This window comes from Chiloscyllium punctatum, chromosome 2 (assembly GCF_047496795.1).
Source record: "Chiloscyllium punctatum isolate Juve2018m chromosome 2, sChiPun1.3, whole genome shotgun sequence".
Classification (NCBI taxonomy): Eukaryota; Metazoa; Chordata; class Chondrichthyes; order Orectolobiformes; family Hemiscylliidae; genus Chiloscyllium; species Chiloscyllium punctatum.
In genome coordinates this window covers 76,328,993-76,344,872 of record NC_092740.1, presented here as the reverse complement: position 1 = coordinate 76,344,872, position 15,880 = coordinate 76,328,993, and the positions used below count along the sequence as shown (strand labels likewise).

At 39.8% G+C, this 15,880-nt stretch overlaps 1 protein-coding gene across 2 annotated transcripts in view; it reads right to left on the bottom strand.

Annotated features, from left to right (window-relative positions):
• LOC140485793 (tumor necrosis factor alpha-induced protein 8) overlaps positions 1-15,880 on the bottom strand; it is a 131,105-nt gene that overhangs the window by 33,022 nt on the left and 82,203 nt on the right. For both annotated transcript variants that reach the window (XM_072584305.1, XM_072584306.1), the window contains exon 3: positions 15,066-15,175. In XM_072584305.1, the coding sequence (XP_072440406.1) occupies position 15,066 (1 nt within the window). In that variant the 5' untranslated portion in view covers positions 15,067-15,175. The remainder of the gene's footprint in view (positions 1-15,065; positions 15,176-15,880) is intronic.

The following is a 15,880-nucleotide window of genomic DNA, read 5'->3' as shown; positions in this document are numbered from 1 at the left end:
GGTGTGCAATAACATATTTTGATTGAAAATGTTAATAGTAGTGAACATGTTAGAATATTCAGTTTACTAACAAAGGTATTATCCCAGTTCATTCAGTATTCAAAGCACATACCGACCTATTAGATTAGATTCCCTACAGTGTGGAAACAGGTCCTTCAGCTCAACAAGTTCACACCGACCCTCAGAAGAGCAACCCACCCAGACCCATTCCCCTACATTTACCCCTGACTAATGCACCTAACACTACGGGCAATTTAGCATGGCCAATTTACCTAATCTGCACATCTTTGGATATGGAAGAAAACTGGAGTACCTGGAGGAAACCCACGCAGACACGGGGAGAATGTGCAAACTCCACACAGACTGCCTGAGGCGGGAATTGAACTCGGGTTCCTGGCGCTGTGAGGCAGCAGTGCTAACCACTGAGCTACCATGCCACCCGTTTTAAATCTGGCCCCATCCTCTCTGAGGAAATCGTTGGTGGAGCCACATTGCCTGGCAGTTTTTAAGATTAGATTCCTTACAGTGTGGAAACAGGCCCTTCAGCCCAACAAGTCCACACCGACCCTCCGAAGAGTAACCCACCCAGACCCATTTTCCTCTGACTGATGCACCTAATACTATGGGCAACTTAGAATGGCCAATTCACCTGACCTGCACATTTGTTTCTTTGCATTGTGAAAAACAGATAAAGGTTTAACATTGTACATTTACTCATACACCACTCTTAAAGTCTGGTCTGGAATTTGTTAGAATGGTGCATTGAGCTTCAAACTCTCTTAAGTTAGACCATTTCATACTTCAATCCTCTAATGACAAACTTAAACCAAAGTTTCTTGGCAGGATCATTACAATATACAAGAGCAAGGATTTGGGGGATTTAGAAGCTGTCAATTCCAATTTGACCATTGTCACATTATTCATCCATTTTTATTTTGGTTTGTAAAATGCTTATTTGGCCTAGGAATTCTGTTTGAGAATGGACCACAAATTGATTAATCAGGCTATTTGTTTTGTTTTCTGATGCTATTCCTGGGTGTAATATAAGCAGAAAGCATGGCTGAATGCAGCTGAGATAATTGAAGGCATCTAAATTGTAAATTTTTTCACTTGTTGATTCATTTCAAGGTATATGCCGGATATTGTAGGGAAAATAACGTCAAATATTCAATGCTTGATCTGTAAGAAGCAGTGTAACTACATTTTTCATTTGAGGTACGCCCATATTTATTTTCAAAGCAAATCCAATTGTGTCTTTAAAAGCTGTCTAGCTCTTCAAACAAAGCAATTTTAGATTTTTTTACCACAACAAAACAACTTATGGTGCAGTAGCACATGGAAGAGAAATTTTTGAATACAAAGTCTGAAAGAAACATCTATTTGAATGAGAAATTCACATTAAAAGTAGTGATCGAAATGGTTACATAAATCAGTACAACCATTAAATTCCATTCAGCAGGACCCATTCTAGACAGATACTGAAAATCAAAACACACGTCTGCTGAAGAGAAATTTATTCTAGTGCAATAACTCTCTCCAGCTCACCACTCCATTCTATGTGAGCCCAACTATCTGCAGTAAACAAAGTAATGATGAGCAGCAAAACTGCCCATTTTCATGGATTTTATAAAGGAGAACAGAACTAGGAAAAAGTGGCTTCTCGCTGTTTCTGTAAGGCTCTGAGAACAGGCACCCAGAAGTTTCCACTCTGAAGCACACATGCATAATTTCCTGAAATTAATTACAGTATAGTAAATCTTCTATAAGATCAAAACCACAAATTGTAGACTTGTCTATCCATGCCAAGATACAAGTATCAACAAAATCAACATCTGGGGCAAAAATCATGGATCGATGATAACTAACCTATTTTTAAACAAGCTCCCCATTTGTGGAGTTCATCATTCAGAGGCGTTGTCAGGAACAGAACCCTCACAGATATGGAGAAATGACTTGTAAGTATGTCTAGTGCTCTGGATGTGCTATTAGGATGGCAGTTTTCCAGCAACCTCTTCATTGACTCCAAGTGGACAGGGACACAAACTCAGAAGGTAACACAAAGTTCAGCTCAGTACATTGTGGATGTGCACAGAACATTCACACACAAAGGGGAGAATGTGCAAACTCCACATTGACAGTCGCCCGAGGCCGGAATGGAACCCGGGTCCCTGGCGCCGTGAGGCAGCAGTGCTAACAACGGAGCCACCATGCCATTATGTAATGGCTTTCATGGCCAATAGGAAGGTACTCCTCATCCTGGTTTGAGATTCCAGATTATCATGGAGCATATCTGCATTATTAACGCCTGAATCCAGCATTTAAGTGTTAAAAAAACCATAAGCATATATTCATGAAGCTTGCAAATTCTACTCCAAGCCACTCACCATCCTGACTTGGAAATATATTACTATTCCTTTAATGTCTCTGGATCAAAGTCTTGCAATTTCCTATCTAACAGCATATTAGGTCTATCTATAGCATATGGACTGCAGCGGTCAAGACACCAGATGACCATCACCTTCTCAAGGGAAACTAGAAATGCTAGCACAGCCATGTCACATGAATGATAATGAATAATAAGTTTGGTGGCACTTAGCTCCCTTCAGCTCACAGCTTTCCCAAGCCCTCAGAAACCAAATCTGTCATTGTCAAGGTCTATAAGACTATGAAAATCATGGATTGGAGGTATGCAGTCTTATTCAAATATTTAAATTCGAATAGGTGACTTGCTGGCCCTGCAACCTCCTAAAATGGCATTTTAGGAGGCATTTTATTAGCAAGTGGGTTTCAAATTTTTAAGCAGTTAATTTGCCTTCCCTTCTAAAAGGTCCTTGGATAAGGGTAATTGTGGGGTTAGGATTGCTGCAATAGTCTAGTTGCTGAACTGGAGCTGATCCTGTGAAGAAAGTGACCCTGTCTGCCAGCCCACTATTTCCTTCAGTCAACACAACAGCCTACCTAGATGCAAGTGGAGAATGAGCTAAAATTGCACCTAATCAAGACCTGTCTATCTAGTTATTCAGCCTTATATTGGCAAAATAGATGCGAGAATTGTCCACAGGTGACATTGACATGCATTTGACCTCCTGAAGACTCAGAACTTGTGAAACAAGTTCCTACAATCATTGTTGGGTAACAGTGACAATGTGTAACCTTTTGGTTATGGTTTTTTTATCAGCCACGGCCAACCAGGTTGTGTAGCTCCTGATCATGCTAGCATGCCTATTTTCATTAAACACTATTTTCAACGAGTCACATGCATTTTTCGGAGGTTTTTCACAATCCTGGATGTTCCAATGTACTTTATATAAACATTGAAGTGTAGTACTTGTTAGAACATAGAGAAAGATCCCAAATTGAACATTGTAATTCCCAAAAGTGGCAATGAGGCAAATTAAGATATAACCTGCCTTAGTGATGTATGTTGAGGAATAAATATTGGCTTGGATAGTGATAAAACTCTCATTCACTTCATCAATGGTATCATGGGATGTTTTATGTCCAGCTTAAAGCAGGAAAGCACCAGTAATGTATTCATTTCTTTAGGTCTGATGTCTTAGCTTCCGTTTTGAAACAGGAACCTGCACATACACAAAACTAAATACATATGATTTTGTCTAAAAGTAGATATCTTTAATCAACCTGTACAGATAAGTTGTGACAAATGCCTGGGGAAAGTAAAAACTTGAACCCGGAACTTCTTGACCCCAGAAGTAGGGACACCACCATTATGCCGCAAAAGCCAGGTTTTAAAAGTAACCATTGTCCCTTATAGTTCTGTAAGGTTACCTTCTCATTAGAGAGAGAGAGATGACTGGTGGTGGTTTAACCATTGAGTCACCATGCCTCAGGCAAGGAGAAAGAACCTTTATTGTACTCTCAGGCAGTGCAGAATTTAAATGCATGCTTTGCTTAGATAATTATCATGGCTGGAAAATGACATCCTTATCAAAAAGGAATTGTATATGACATTTTTGTTGCTATGACCTACTTTTAGGCTGCCATGTAGGATGGCAATCTGATCTCCTTGCACAACAGGAGAAACAACTATATTACACAATCTTGTTATTTTAAACATTTCAAAAATGTAAAACTGCCAAACAGAATGAGCAAAATTAATAATGAACCTAACAGATGTCATATTTATTCAATGTATTAGAAAATTGCTTAAGAAATATCATTTTACAATTGAAAATCATCTGATGTGCATTTTATTGTTGACATTGTTAAATTATTGACTCAATTATTTCATTTTCAGTTAAACAGATGTTAGCAGGAAATTGGTCTCAATTATTCGATTTTGGGTAAACTATACTTTGAGAATAATACTTCCTCCAGACTACCTATTTGTTAGTTATTAAATAGAAGACAAATACTGACAGAAAAACTTTTTTTTTAAATAGGCAAATTGATTATTTTAAATTTTTTTAAAAATAATTTTGACAAAGCATTTCTATATGGCAGGTTATGAAAGATAAACTGCTGTTTAAAAGTTAGTTGGCAAATGATTAGTCTTCTCTGATTTAATTGACTACATGTTCATTAATATCATAAATCTCTAGCTAAATTGGTATTTTGGCATACAACTGCAGTTTGCAGCTACCAATATATTTACTCACAGTGACGTTTTCTACACACCTGAACCTGACTTGTTAACCTGTCAAGTGCTAAGTTAAAAGTGTCACGAAAAACCAGAATAAATTTTATTCGTTGATTAAAAGAGTCAACATCCTTCCCAATGAATATCTGTAAAACCTTTTTCCTGGTGGAGCAGTAATTCTAAAGTGCCATACAGAAATGTGATCTGGGAGGGCTTTTGTTTAATATTTTCTAAAACATGCCTGTAAGACACAAACTGAACACCAGTTGGATTTTGCCAGTCTACAATTTTAACAATGCATTACACTTTACAGCGTGGGAGCAATTCAAAGTTAAATATTACAAATTATCAAGACCTATTAAAAACTGTGATACAAAAACATAACTTCAAGCATTTGTTTCAATTGTCTGGTTTTTAGATTCAGTATTCATTTTGGTAACCTGAAAAAACACTATGACAGCTCACTGATACATCTTTTCTAATTTGACAGGCCTTCTAATACTGTAAATGTTATGACTTCTTTAAAATAATATAATTCTCTGAATAAGAAATTGGATTCAGATTATCTGCTAGACAACCCAGTGGTTCTTCCATTTACATCTATGGCTATGGTAGAATATATTGCTAAAAGTATAGACTGCCTCCAAATTACTACACACTGGCACACACTATCAAAACAGAACCTTATCTTTTTGCCCAGAAAGGAGGAGGAAGTGTTGGGTGTCTTGAACTACATTAAGGGAGACAAGTTCTCAAACTTGATAGGATCTATCTAAAGATACTATGGGGGGCAAGGGAACAAATAGCTGGGGCGTTAACAGATATCTTTGCATCCTCTTTCGCCTCAGGCAGGTTTCCAGAGGCCTGGAGCAGTGTTGTTCCTATGTTTAAGAAGGGAAACAGAGATAATCCAGGTAATTACTTATCAGTAACCCTGACATGGTGGGCAAGCTGTTGGAGAAGCTAATGAGACACAGGATTTATTCACATTTAGAAGTGAATGAACTGGCTATCGATAGGCAGCATGAGTGAAATTTTATTTTTCACAACTTGATTGAGTTTTGAGAAAGTGATGAGAATGATTGATGAGGAAAGGGCAGTTTTTTTTTCTACATGGACTTAAGTTAGACAGTTGATAAGATACCTCATCACATGCTGGTACAGATAGTACAGTCTCATGAGATCCAGGGTGAGCTGGCTAGATGGATACAAAATGGCTTGGTCATAGAAGACAGAGAATTGCAATGGAAGGGTGCTTTTTGGAATGGAAATCATTAACTGATGGTGTTTCGCAAGAATCAGAGCTGAGGCCTTTGATCTTTATAACATAAATGATCTGGAAGAAAATGTTGGTAGTCTGATTAGTAAGTTTGCAGACAACACCAAAATTAGCAGAGTTGCAGTTAGTGAGAAGGATTGTCAAAAAATACAGTGAGATACAGGTAGATTGCAGATTTGGGCAGAGAAATGGCAGATGGATTTTAATGTGGATAAATGTGAGGTGATGCATTTTGGAAGATTAAATTCAGGTGCAAATTATGAAAGAACCCTGAGAGGCATTAACATACAGAGGGATCTGGGCGTACAGAAAATCCTGACTGTGAAAGCGGCAACATTGCTGGATGAGGTGGTCAAGAAGGTATACAGCACCCTTGCCCTCATTGGCCAAGGCACCAAATATAAAAGTAGACAAGTTATGTTACAACTCTATAAAACTTTAGTTAGGTCACATTTAGAATATTGCATGCAGTTCTGTTTGCAACCCGACCGAAAAGGATGTGGATGCTTTGGGGAAGGTGATTGAGAGTGTGGTGCTGGAAAAGCACAGCAGGTCAGGCAGCATCCGAGCAGCAGAAGAATCAATGTTTCAGACATAAGCCCTTCATCAGGAATCTGGAATGCTTTGGAGAAGGTGCAAAGAAGGTTCACCAGGATGTTTCCTGGTCTGGAGGGTTTTATTATGAGGAGAGGTTGGACAAACTTGGATTCTTTTCCCTGGAAAAGTGGAGGCTGAGGAGTGACCAGTTGAAAGTTTACAAAATGATGAGGCATAGTCAGAGGCTTTTTCCCAGGGTGGAAAGTTCAACTATAAGAGGGCACAGGTTCAAGGTCAGAAGGGGAACGTTTGGAGAAGAAGTGTGGGGAAATTGTTTTTACACAAAGGGTGGTGGGTGCCTGGAATGCACTGCCAGTGCTGGTAGTGGAAGCCAAAACGTTGCTGATGTTTAAGGTGTATCTTGATAGTCACATGAATAGAAGGCAGAGAAACAGAAATAGCACATGGGCAATAAGTAGCAGGTCTAAATGAGGAATAGAATCAGTGCAGGCTTGATGGGACAAAGGGCCTGTTCCTGTGCTGTATTGAATTATATTCTACAAAGTGTTTATTGCCCTACTTAAACCACCAGTAATGGCGTGAAACAACTAAGCTTCTTGCTAGATAATTTGCTAGAGGGCAGTTGGCAGATCCACTCAAAGAGTAATTTTGGTATATGGAGTTCGATACAAAGCAGTCAGATTAAGGACAACATGTTTCTTTCTCAAAAGTCCACTAATGAACCAGTCAGTTTTTAGAACAATCTGATAGCTTTATGGTCATTCTTACTGGTACTGATTTTATATTTCCCAGATAAGATTTCCAAAGTACTTAATTTGAACTCTCGAAATGGCATATGAACACAGTGACACAAAAACAGCAATAGGCCAATCAGCCCCTGAGTTCTGCATCATGTTTGTTTGGTGGATATTGCTGGTATTGCAGGAGGCCAGACAGGTTGAGGAATTATCAACAATCCCAAACCAAGGTCAATCAGGAAGGTGATTGCAACCATGTTAGCAAGACCAGCTATATGGATGGAGCACAGACCAGAAAGGACATGAGGCAGTGGAGGAGTTACTGTGGGAGGTTGGTCCAACTGGCACAGGAGAGAGTCTAGCCTCACCTCCCAACCACCACCAACATGTGCAATATCTTTTTCACTGTCTGGCAACCAACAAGATAAACCTGTTTGACTACATAAGACCATAAGACCACAAGACATAGGAGTGGAAGTAAGGCCATTCGGCCCATTGAGTTCACTTCACCATTCACCCCACAATCATGACTGATGGGCATTTCAACTCCACTTACCCGCATTCTCCTCGTAGCCCTTAATTCCTTGTGACACCAAGAATTTATCAGTCTAAAATCACATGTTGTGCAGAGGTCTCTCTTGTCATCCTTTGATTTGTAAGCAAAGGTGGGATTTGGCTCTTCATTGGGCATTTATTGCCGACTTAAAGGCATCAATTGGACCATGGGCTGGTAGATCAGCAATACCTCCTGTGCCACCTATAAAACTACAGTGTAGGCAGACTGACAGACCAGCGTACATGCACACCACTAACTGCATGATATCCTCTGAGTTACAGGTCCATCGGTTGTTATCCTGTCTGAAAGTAACTTGTAAATTTCTGGAGATCATGGATGATTTAGATCATAGTTCTCACTGCCTGCCATGGCTTCATATCTCCTAACATTTATGGCTAACACCAATCTCATAACAATCAGAGATTTATAATTACTTATTGAACACAAATCTGTTATTTTGTTTCAGGGTAAGAGTTCCACATATCTCCCACCTTTTTCATGGAGAAGTGTTTATTATTTCCTGTCTTCAAATCAGTGTTTACTTTTCAAGTTTACAATCCCCTTTCCTGCAATTCTGAATCAGTGGAAAAATGTTTTCTCTATCTACCTGTCAATTCCTTCTAAATTCCTAATCTCTCACTGCTTCAGGATTATTATTTCACACTTGTATTCTAATGACATCACCAATGCCACAGTAATTTTCCATCTTTCCTGATTTGTGAGGTAAAAACTAATGTTAATAACATCTATACCAACAAAAGGATGTCATGGATAGGATAAAGTTGTACTTTCTTTGTAAGCAAATGAAGTTTAGATTTCTGCAAGAGGATGGTGATTAAAATAAAATCTGAAAAGAACCTTTGGAATTAAAGCAACTACAGAATGGAAAATTTGATGAGTCCTGGAAAGTGTTTGCATCCAGCTGGTGTGCTATTAAAAGGGAAGCATGTAGTTATTCCTGGAGCTGTTTTTGTTCTTAACCTTTCCTCTCACCAATTAATTCAACATGTAAGTAACTAATGAAATTATTATTGCTTTCGTGAAGTTCAAAGCTAACATTCAAGAAACAGGAGCAAAGCTTGATCGCATTCAGTATATCATGGCAGGACTTTCTAATCTTGAATATCCTTGTAAGTTAAGATTGTGACTAGTTTTGAATGCAGGCTATAAACTCAAAGTCCACAGCTCTCTGAGGTCAACAAAAAATTCCAATTCCAAGGGTTCACCATCCTCTGGGAAGCACTTGCCTGCTGTGGTCAGGAAACAGACAACAGCATCATTTTGGGGAGTGCGGAGAGGAGGTGGTGGACAATTGCAGCTTACTGTTTTCCAAAGGAGGGCTGAAAATTGGCCATCTAGCCCTCCAGCCAATCAGAGGCTGCTTGTATGGGAATAGAAGCAGGATTGAAGTAGTAGGGCCCTTTCTAAATACATTACAGCAATGCTACTCTGAGTGCTATTTGCAGGAGGGCATGCAAGCACCAGGAATTGAAGAAGATAGGCAGAGGCCCAACCCCTAAGTTATCTGAAGCTAATATTGACGTCCTTCCATAACTCCTGTTGGAGAGGAGGGATGGAAGGTGGTGGGAATCTGGAACTCACTGCCTGTAAGTGTGATGGAGACAGAAACCTTCAGAACATTTAGGAAGTACTTTGATGTGCACTTGCATTGCCAAAACATTTATGGTTACGGGGCAAGTGCTGGAAAATAGGATTCAAATAGTTAGGTGTTTTTCTTTTGACCAGCAGAGACTCAATGGGCCTTTTTCAGTGCTATAGAACTGTGACTATGACTATGATGCTGAAACACATTGCCGGGGAGATTGTACAAGCAGATACAATAGCAATGTTTAACAGGCATTTAGATAAACACATGAATAAGCAGGGAATAGAGGAATGTGGACCATGTGTAAACAGATGCGATTGTTTAGATTGTGCAGACAAATGGGCTGAAGGGCCTGTTCCTGTTCTGTATTGTTCTATGCTTTATGTTTCTAAGCTGCTCCGGCTGCACTGGCTGAGACCATCCACAGCAAAACTGAGCTCCATAGGAACAGAGTCCAGTGCGAGAAAGGGTTCACTGATTGTCTTCACTCTGGGAAGGTTAGTACAATGGCAGGCCTTCGTGACAGGCCTCTGAGTATTCAACCTCCAGAGTCTCCAGCTGAGGAAACTGATGGTGCCCACTGCTCCTGACCTTATCAGGAATGCATGCCCAGGGCACTTACTGACCTGTCAGAATAGCCCCTGCCCTAGTTATATTGACAACTATTCAACATATCTCTCTGTTCTTTGTCTTTGCTGGAGAAAAGGGCTAACAATGTGAGAGAAGAGACCTGAGAACAGGAGGAAAGCTCAATCTCCAGATTATAACTGCCATGAAGGTGAGATTTGGATATCACAAGGATGGCATGAAAGTGCTAGTCAGAAAAGGAGAGATTAACATTCCGAAAGAGGGCAAAACGTTTTTGCAATCTGTTGAGGAAAAGAATATCATGCATTCCTTCCCTTCTGACACCAAAAGACTCAACTGCATAATGAAGCTTCAGCACCACAGACACTTCTGCAGTCTAAGTTTGGTTCTCATGATATTTTCCTGTATCTCCCACAGATTCTAACATGGAGAGCAGCCGCCATATTAATTATAATGGGGTCAGCAGGTGGGCCACAGAATAGGAGTTCCCTGATTAGGGCTGTTAATCTGGCCTAGTCAGGGAGGCCCGGCTGATGGATGTAAACAGGAGCAGCAGACATCCCGTTCACTCTGACAGCTAACTCTGAGGGAGCTAAATCAGTTTTAAGGACTCGCCTCATGTAAATAAAGGGTGACTTGGCGACGAGAGAAAAGCACGCTCCTGAAGAAATTCACTTGCAATAGTCAGCTTTGAGTAGGGGTAAGCATTTCTGGTATCATACTGTTATTTGAGAAGCTTGACTTGTTCAATCTTGCCATCGAAGACTGGGCCCAGTATGTGAAAAGAATACATTACTTTTTCCAAGCAAATTACATTGAGGCAGATAAAAAGCAATGAGTAATTCTCCTGACAGTATGTGGGCTTGCAAGTTTTTCAGTTATTATGAGCCTAACTTTCCTGAGGCACCAGATACTAAAACCTTTCAAAAATTGATGGATTTAATTAGATTAGATTAGATTAGATTACTTAGTGTGGAAACAGGCCCTTCGGCCCAACAAGTCCACATCGACCCGCCGAAGCACAACCCACCCAGACCCATGCCCCTACATTTACCCCTTCACCTAACACTACGAGCAATTTAGCATGGCCAAATCACCTAACTTGCACATTTTTGGATTGTGGGAGGAAACCGGAGCACCTAAAGGAAACCCACGCAGACACGGGGAGAATGTGCAAACTCCACACAGAGAGTCGCCTGAGGCGGGAACTGAACCCAGGTCTCTGGCGCTGTGAGGCAGCAGTGCTAACCACTGTGCCACCGTGCCGCCCCTAAACTAAGGAATATTATGACTCCAAGACCCATCTACTTCTGAGATACTCTCAGTTTTACTTAACAATTCGGAATGTTATTGGGATTTTTGACGAGATTAAAGGTGACTGGCAGGGACATGTGACTTTACTTTACTTTAGCCTCATGAGGCTGTTTGGTATGTGGGATTAATGACATAAACATGCAAAAGCGCCTCCCAGCTGAAGGCACTACAACTGGCTTTGTCATTGGAAGATGTGGCAAGTGGAGCATATGAGTTGCAGGGGATTTTGATATGTGGACACCCTCGCCAGCTGGACTGAGCTTGCAGAACGCTGGAGAGGGTTCAGAAGAAATTTACCAGAATGTTGCTGAATATGGAAGGTTTGATTTATGAAGACAGGCTGGGACCTTTTTCACTGGAGCTTAGGAGGTTGAGAGCTGATGGTATAGAATTTTATAAAATCATGAGGGGCATAGATAGGGTTAGTGGTAGCTGTCTTTTCCCCAGGATGGGGGATTTCAAGATTAGGGGGCACATTTTTAAGGTGAGAAGAGAACAATGTAAAAAAAGACCATGGGGGCACATTACTTACACAGAGAATGGTTTGCATGTGCAATGAACTTACTAAGGAAGTGGAGGATGTGGGCACAGTTACAATGTTTAAAAGACATCTGAATAAGTACATGAATAGAAAGGGTTTGGAGAGATATGGGCCAGGGCGGGCAGGTGGGATTAGTTTATTTCGGGATTATGTTCAGCGTGGACTGATTGAACTGAAGGGTCTGTTTCTGTGCTGCATGAGTCTATGACCATTTGAGTGAAGGCAATTGCTTAGCCTCAGTCAGGACATTTCCTGGACAGAGGGACGCCAGGTCAGACCACAGCAAAACACCAAAACAAAGCGAAGCCTTGGCTAAATAGTTAACATTTTCTTCATGATTCAGGCCGGCAAGCCATTACAATTGCTGCTGGTATGCAGACTCAAGACAGCAAAAGTTGAAAGTGTGGTGCTGGAAAAGCACAGCCGGTCAGGCAGCATCCGAGGAGCAGGAAAATCGACGTTTTGGGCATAAGCCCTTCATCAGGGCTTATGTGTCCTACTAGATTGAGTAAGAGAACTCATAGACTGAGATCCAAGAGAGTGCACACCTTTGAAAGTCCATCTCCATCAGTTAAGTTGCTTAGCAACATCCAAATCAGAACCAATCAAAATAAACATCTGGTTAAATGGTCACTCGGTTCTAATGGAAGTCAAAACCTATATGCAGCCGTTTCAGTGATTGCAAAAGCAGTCTTTAAGAAACTTTGCTCTGGACTCCAACACTTACATTTGTACAAGAACTTGGTAAGACTGAGAACCTATACTGAGGAACCTTTATACACTAAGGGTACAACTTTGATTTGGTTCCCGTATGAAAAGCAGATGGTTCGATTACCACTGATTGTAGTAAAATGCTCAGGCCTAAGTTTGATGGGGCGAAACTGGTTGAGAAAGATTCACCTTGATTGGCTCAATATTTCTCAGTTAGAAAATGGCTGGCTGAGTGAAGTCCTCATTATATACCTGAAAGTTTTTCAGGATGGTCTACGGACTGTCAAAGGAAGCAGTTCCACAATTCTGCAACACTTGCCTAATGCCATTTGCCTTACAGCAAAAGCAGAGGCAGAAATCAGAAGGCTGGAAAGTGAAGGACTGTCATGTTTGTGGAACGGCCAGCATTGGTCATACCAAATATGAAGCCTGACAGGTCGGTTCACCTGTGTGGGGGTTTTAAACAAAACAATAAACCATTTATCGACGCTGGATAAATATCTAATCTCTCGCAGAAAGGATTTATACACAAAACTGGCAGGTGGGCTGTTATTCACAAAGCTGGACATGAGCCATGCATACTTGCAATTGTGGTTAGTTGAGGATTCCCAAAAATATGCTACAATTAATACCAATAAGGGTTTGAATCTATATATGAGACTCTATTTGGGGTATCCCTCCCCCAGCTCCAACCCCCCCCTCCCATTCATCTCTCCACCCCTGAGGCTCCCAGCCTCATTCCTGATGAAGGGCTTGCCTGATAAACACTGAAGATGCTCGTCAGGAGACAAAACATCTGCAAATCAACTTCGCAGCTTGGCAAACATACTCACAACTACGACAAATTTCTTATTTCTTTATTGCTTGCTTTCCTACCTATTATAGTGTCACCTGCAAATTTGGCTATAGTACCTTCTATCCCTATAACCACACCATTAATATAGATTATAAGTAGTTGGGGTCTGAGTGCTAAACCTTGTGGCAGCCCACTAGGTCCATCGTGCCAACCAGAAAAGGACTCTGTTTTCTACTGGTTAGCCAATACTCTATCCAAGCGAATATATTAGCCATAACCCCATATGATCTTATCTTGTATATTAACCTTTGGTGCAGCACTTTGTCAAATCCCTTCTGGAAGTCCAGATATACTACAGTTACAAGAGCCCCAATATCAATTTTGTGTGTTTCACCTTTGAAGGACTCCAGTGAATTAGTCAAACGTGAATTACCCTTCATACAATGATGTTGATGAACCTCATTTTGACTTTCCAAATGTCCTGTTATTACTTGCTTAGGAATGGATTCAAAAAATTTCCCAACAACAGATGTTAAACTAACTAGTTTATAGTTTACTAGTTTTGCCTGTCTCCATTTTTGAATTAGGTTGTTATATTTGCATTTTTCCAATCCACTGGAACTTTTCACACATCCAGGGAATTTTGCAATGTTATAGCCAGTGGATCCACTGTTTCTACTGTCATTTTCTTCAGGACCCTAGTGTATACACCATCAGACCCTAGGGACTTTGCCTTCAATCGGAGTACTTTTTCCTAGTGATGATGATTGTTCTGAGTTCCTCCCTTTTTATAACATCTGCATTCCCTGTTATTATTGGGATAGTATTAGTTTCCTCCACCATAAAAACATGTAAAATTCTGATTTAGTGGCTCCACTATGGGGAGAATACATGGCACAGTAACTATATGAAGTATCAAACTCTGGGTTTTAATTGACAGAAATAAGAGACAATTATGTTTTCACTGATATTGTCCTCACTTTGCCTAGGTGCATTACCATTGTTATATGCTAGCCCCTTCTTAGGGAATTCCTTAGGATTAAATAGATTAATGCACATACTTGTCATTACTCAGAAGTTACTCAGAATGCACATACTCTATCATTGGTTCAGCACATGAGTACATCAAAAAAGTTAATCAAGTGCTATAGAGTAGGAAAGTCCTATATTTGATCGATGGTCAACCAAATGGTGATAATGTTAAATTAGCCACATACAGCCCAGTTTAAAGAGAGGAAAATAATAGATGATTCAAGCTTTGTATCCAACAATACCTATTGGAAATGCACATGGTCAGCATAGGATCAGACTCACCTAAGATCCCTTCCACATGATTAAGTACCCAGCTGACAGTCAGTGTCCAGACTCCCTATCCCAAATATTAGTGAGTCACTAGCATCAATGGAATCATACTCCAACACAAGTGACTCCATCAGGAAAGAACTGAATAAGGAGGAGATTAAATTAAAAGATTCAAAGGTGATTTTCATGTCATAGCATATAGCATGGAAACAGATCCTTTGGTTTAACTAATCCATACTGACCCCACACTAGAAATATTGAAAAGTACCAGCAAAGTTATTTGCTACAAGGGCAAAGCTCTCAAATTAATTCGATATGGTGATTTTTGAGAGCACAGACGTTCAAGCAATTGTCTCAGCGCACAAAGTTCAGCATTCCCATAACCTAGTCCACACCCTAAAAAGCACAATTGTGGAAAAAAAATGACTTTTGCACTAGGTCTGGTCACACATACACAGTAAATGAAAAATATCTTACTGTCAGGAGTGTATAGATGTGTTGACAACAATGCTGCAGGGTGAATGAAGTTCGCATATAAATGTCGATCTGTTTGCGATTGTTTGGTAGATCAAAACTGAAAGACAAAACTGAACAAAAACCTTAAAATTACACATCAAAATAGATATATTCCATTACATCTTTAATAAGATCAAAACCTGCAAATAGCTCATAAAATCTTTTATGTTTTGCCACCAGATGGCAATAACACATTTTCAATATAAAATACTGGCTAGAAATAAAAGTACATTTAGTGGCTATAAATTACAGACAGAGTGTGTTGCAGAAACATTACACAGGCAGTATTTATGCTAATAAGTGGAATTAGTGGAAAAAGATCTTATTGCACTCAAATTCAAAGTAGAATGCAAATAATATGGAGTTTTTTTTAATTGTGCTGCGATAAACAGATTAAAGTGAAGACAAAAAAAATTCTTCATGAAACCGGTGGAACTTGTCAATTTAATTGAAACACTTATAGTATTTTGTTAAATGCAGCAAAAAAAACACTGGCCACATCACTGTCTTTCACTTAAAAACAACATTATTTGGTTGCACTTCTACATAAATAGTGTAGACAGACAACAGACATGTAATTCTGAAAACTACAAATCAATGCAATTTAATAACACTGAATTTCAGAATTCTTTCCTAGTTATACAGAGATACTAAGTCAACTAGAATTCTTTAACAGTTGAATGATGGTAGAAGTCCAAATAGTGTAGGAAACTACCAAAAGCTGGAGAAGCTCAGTCATTTTCCATTAAGACACTGGTAAACAGATATTGCTTGCA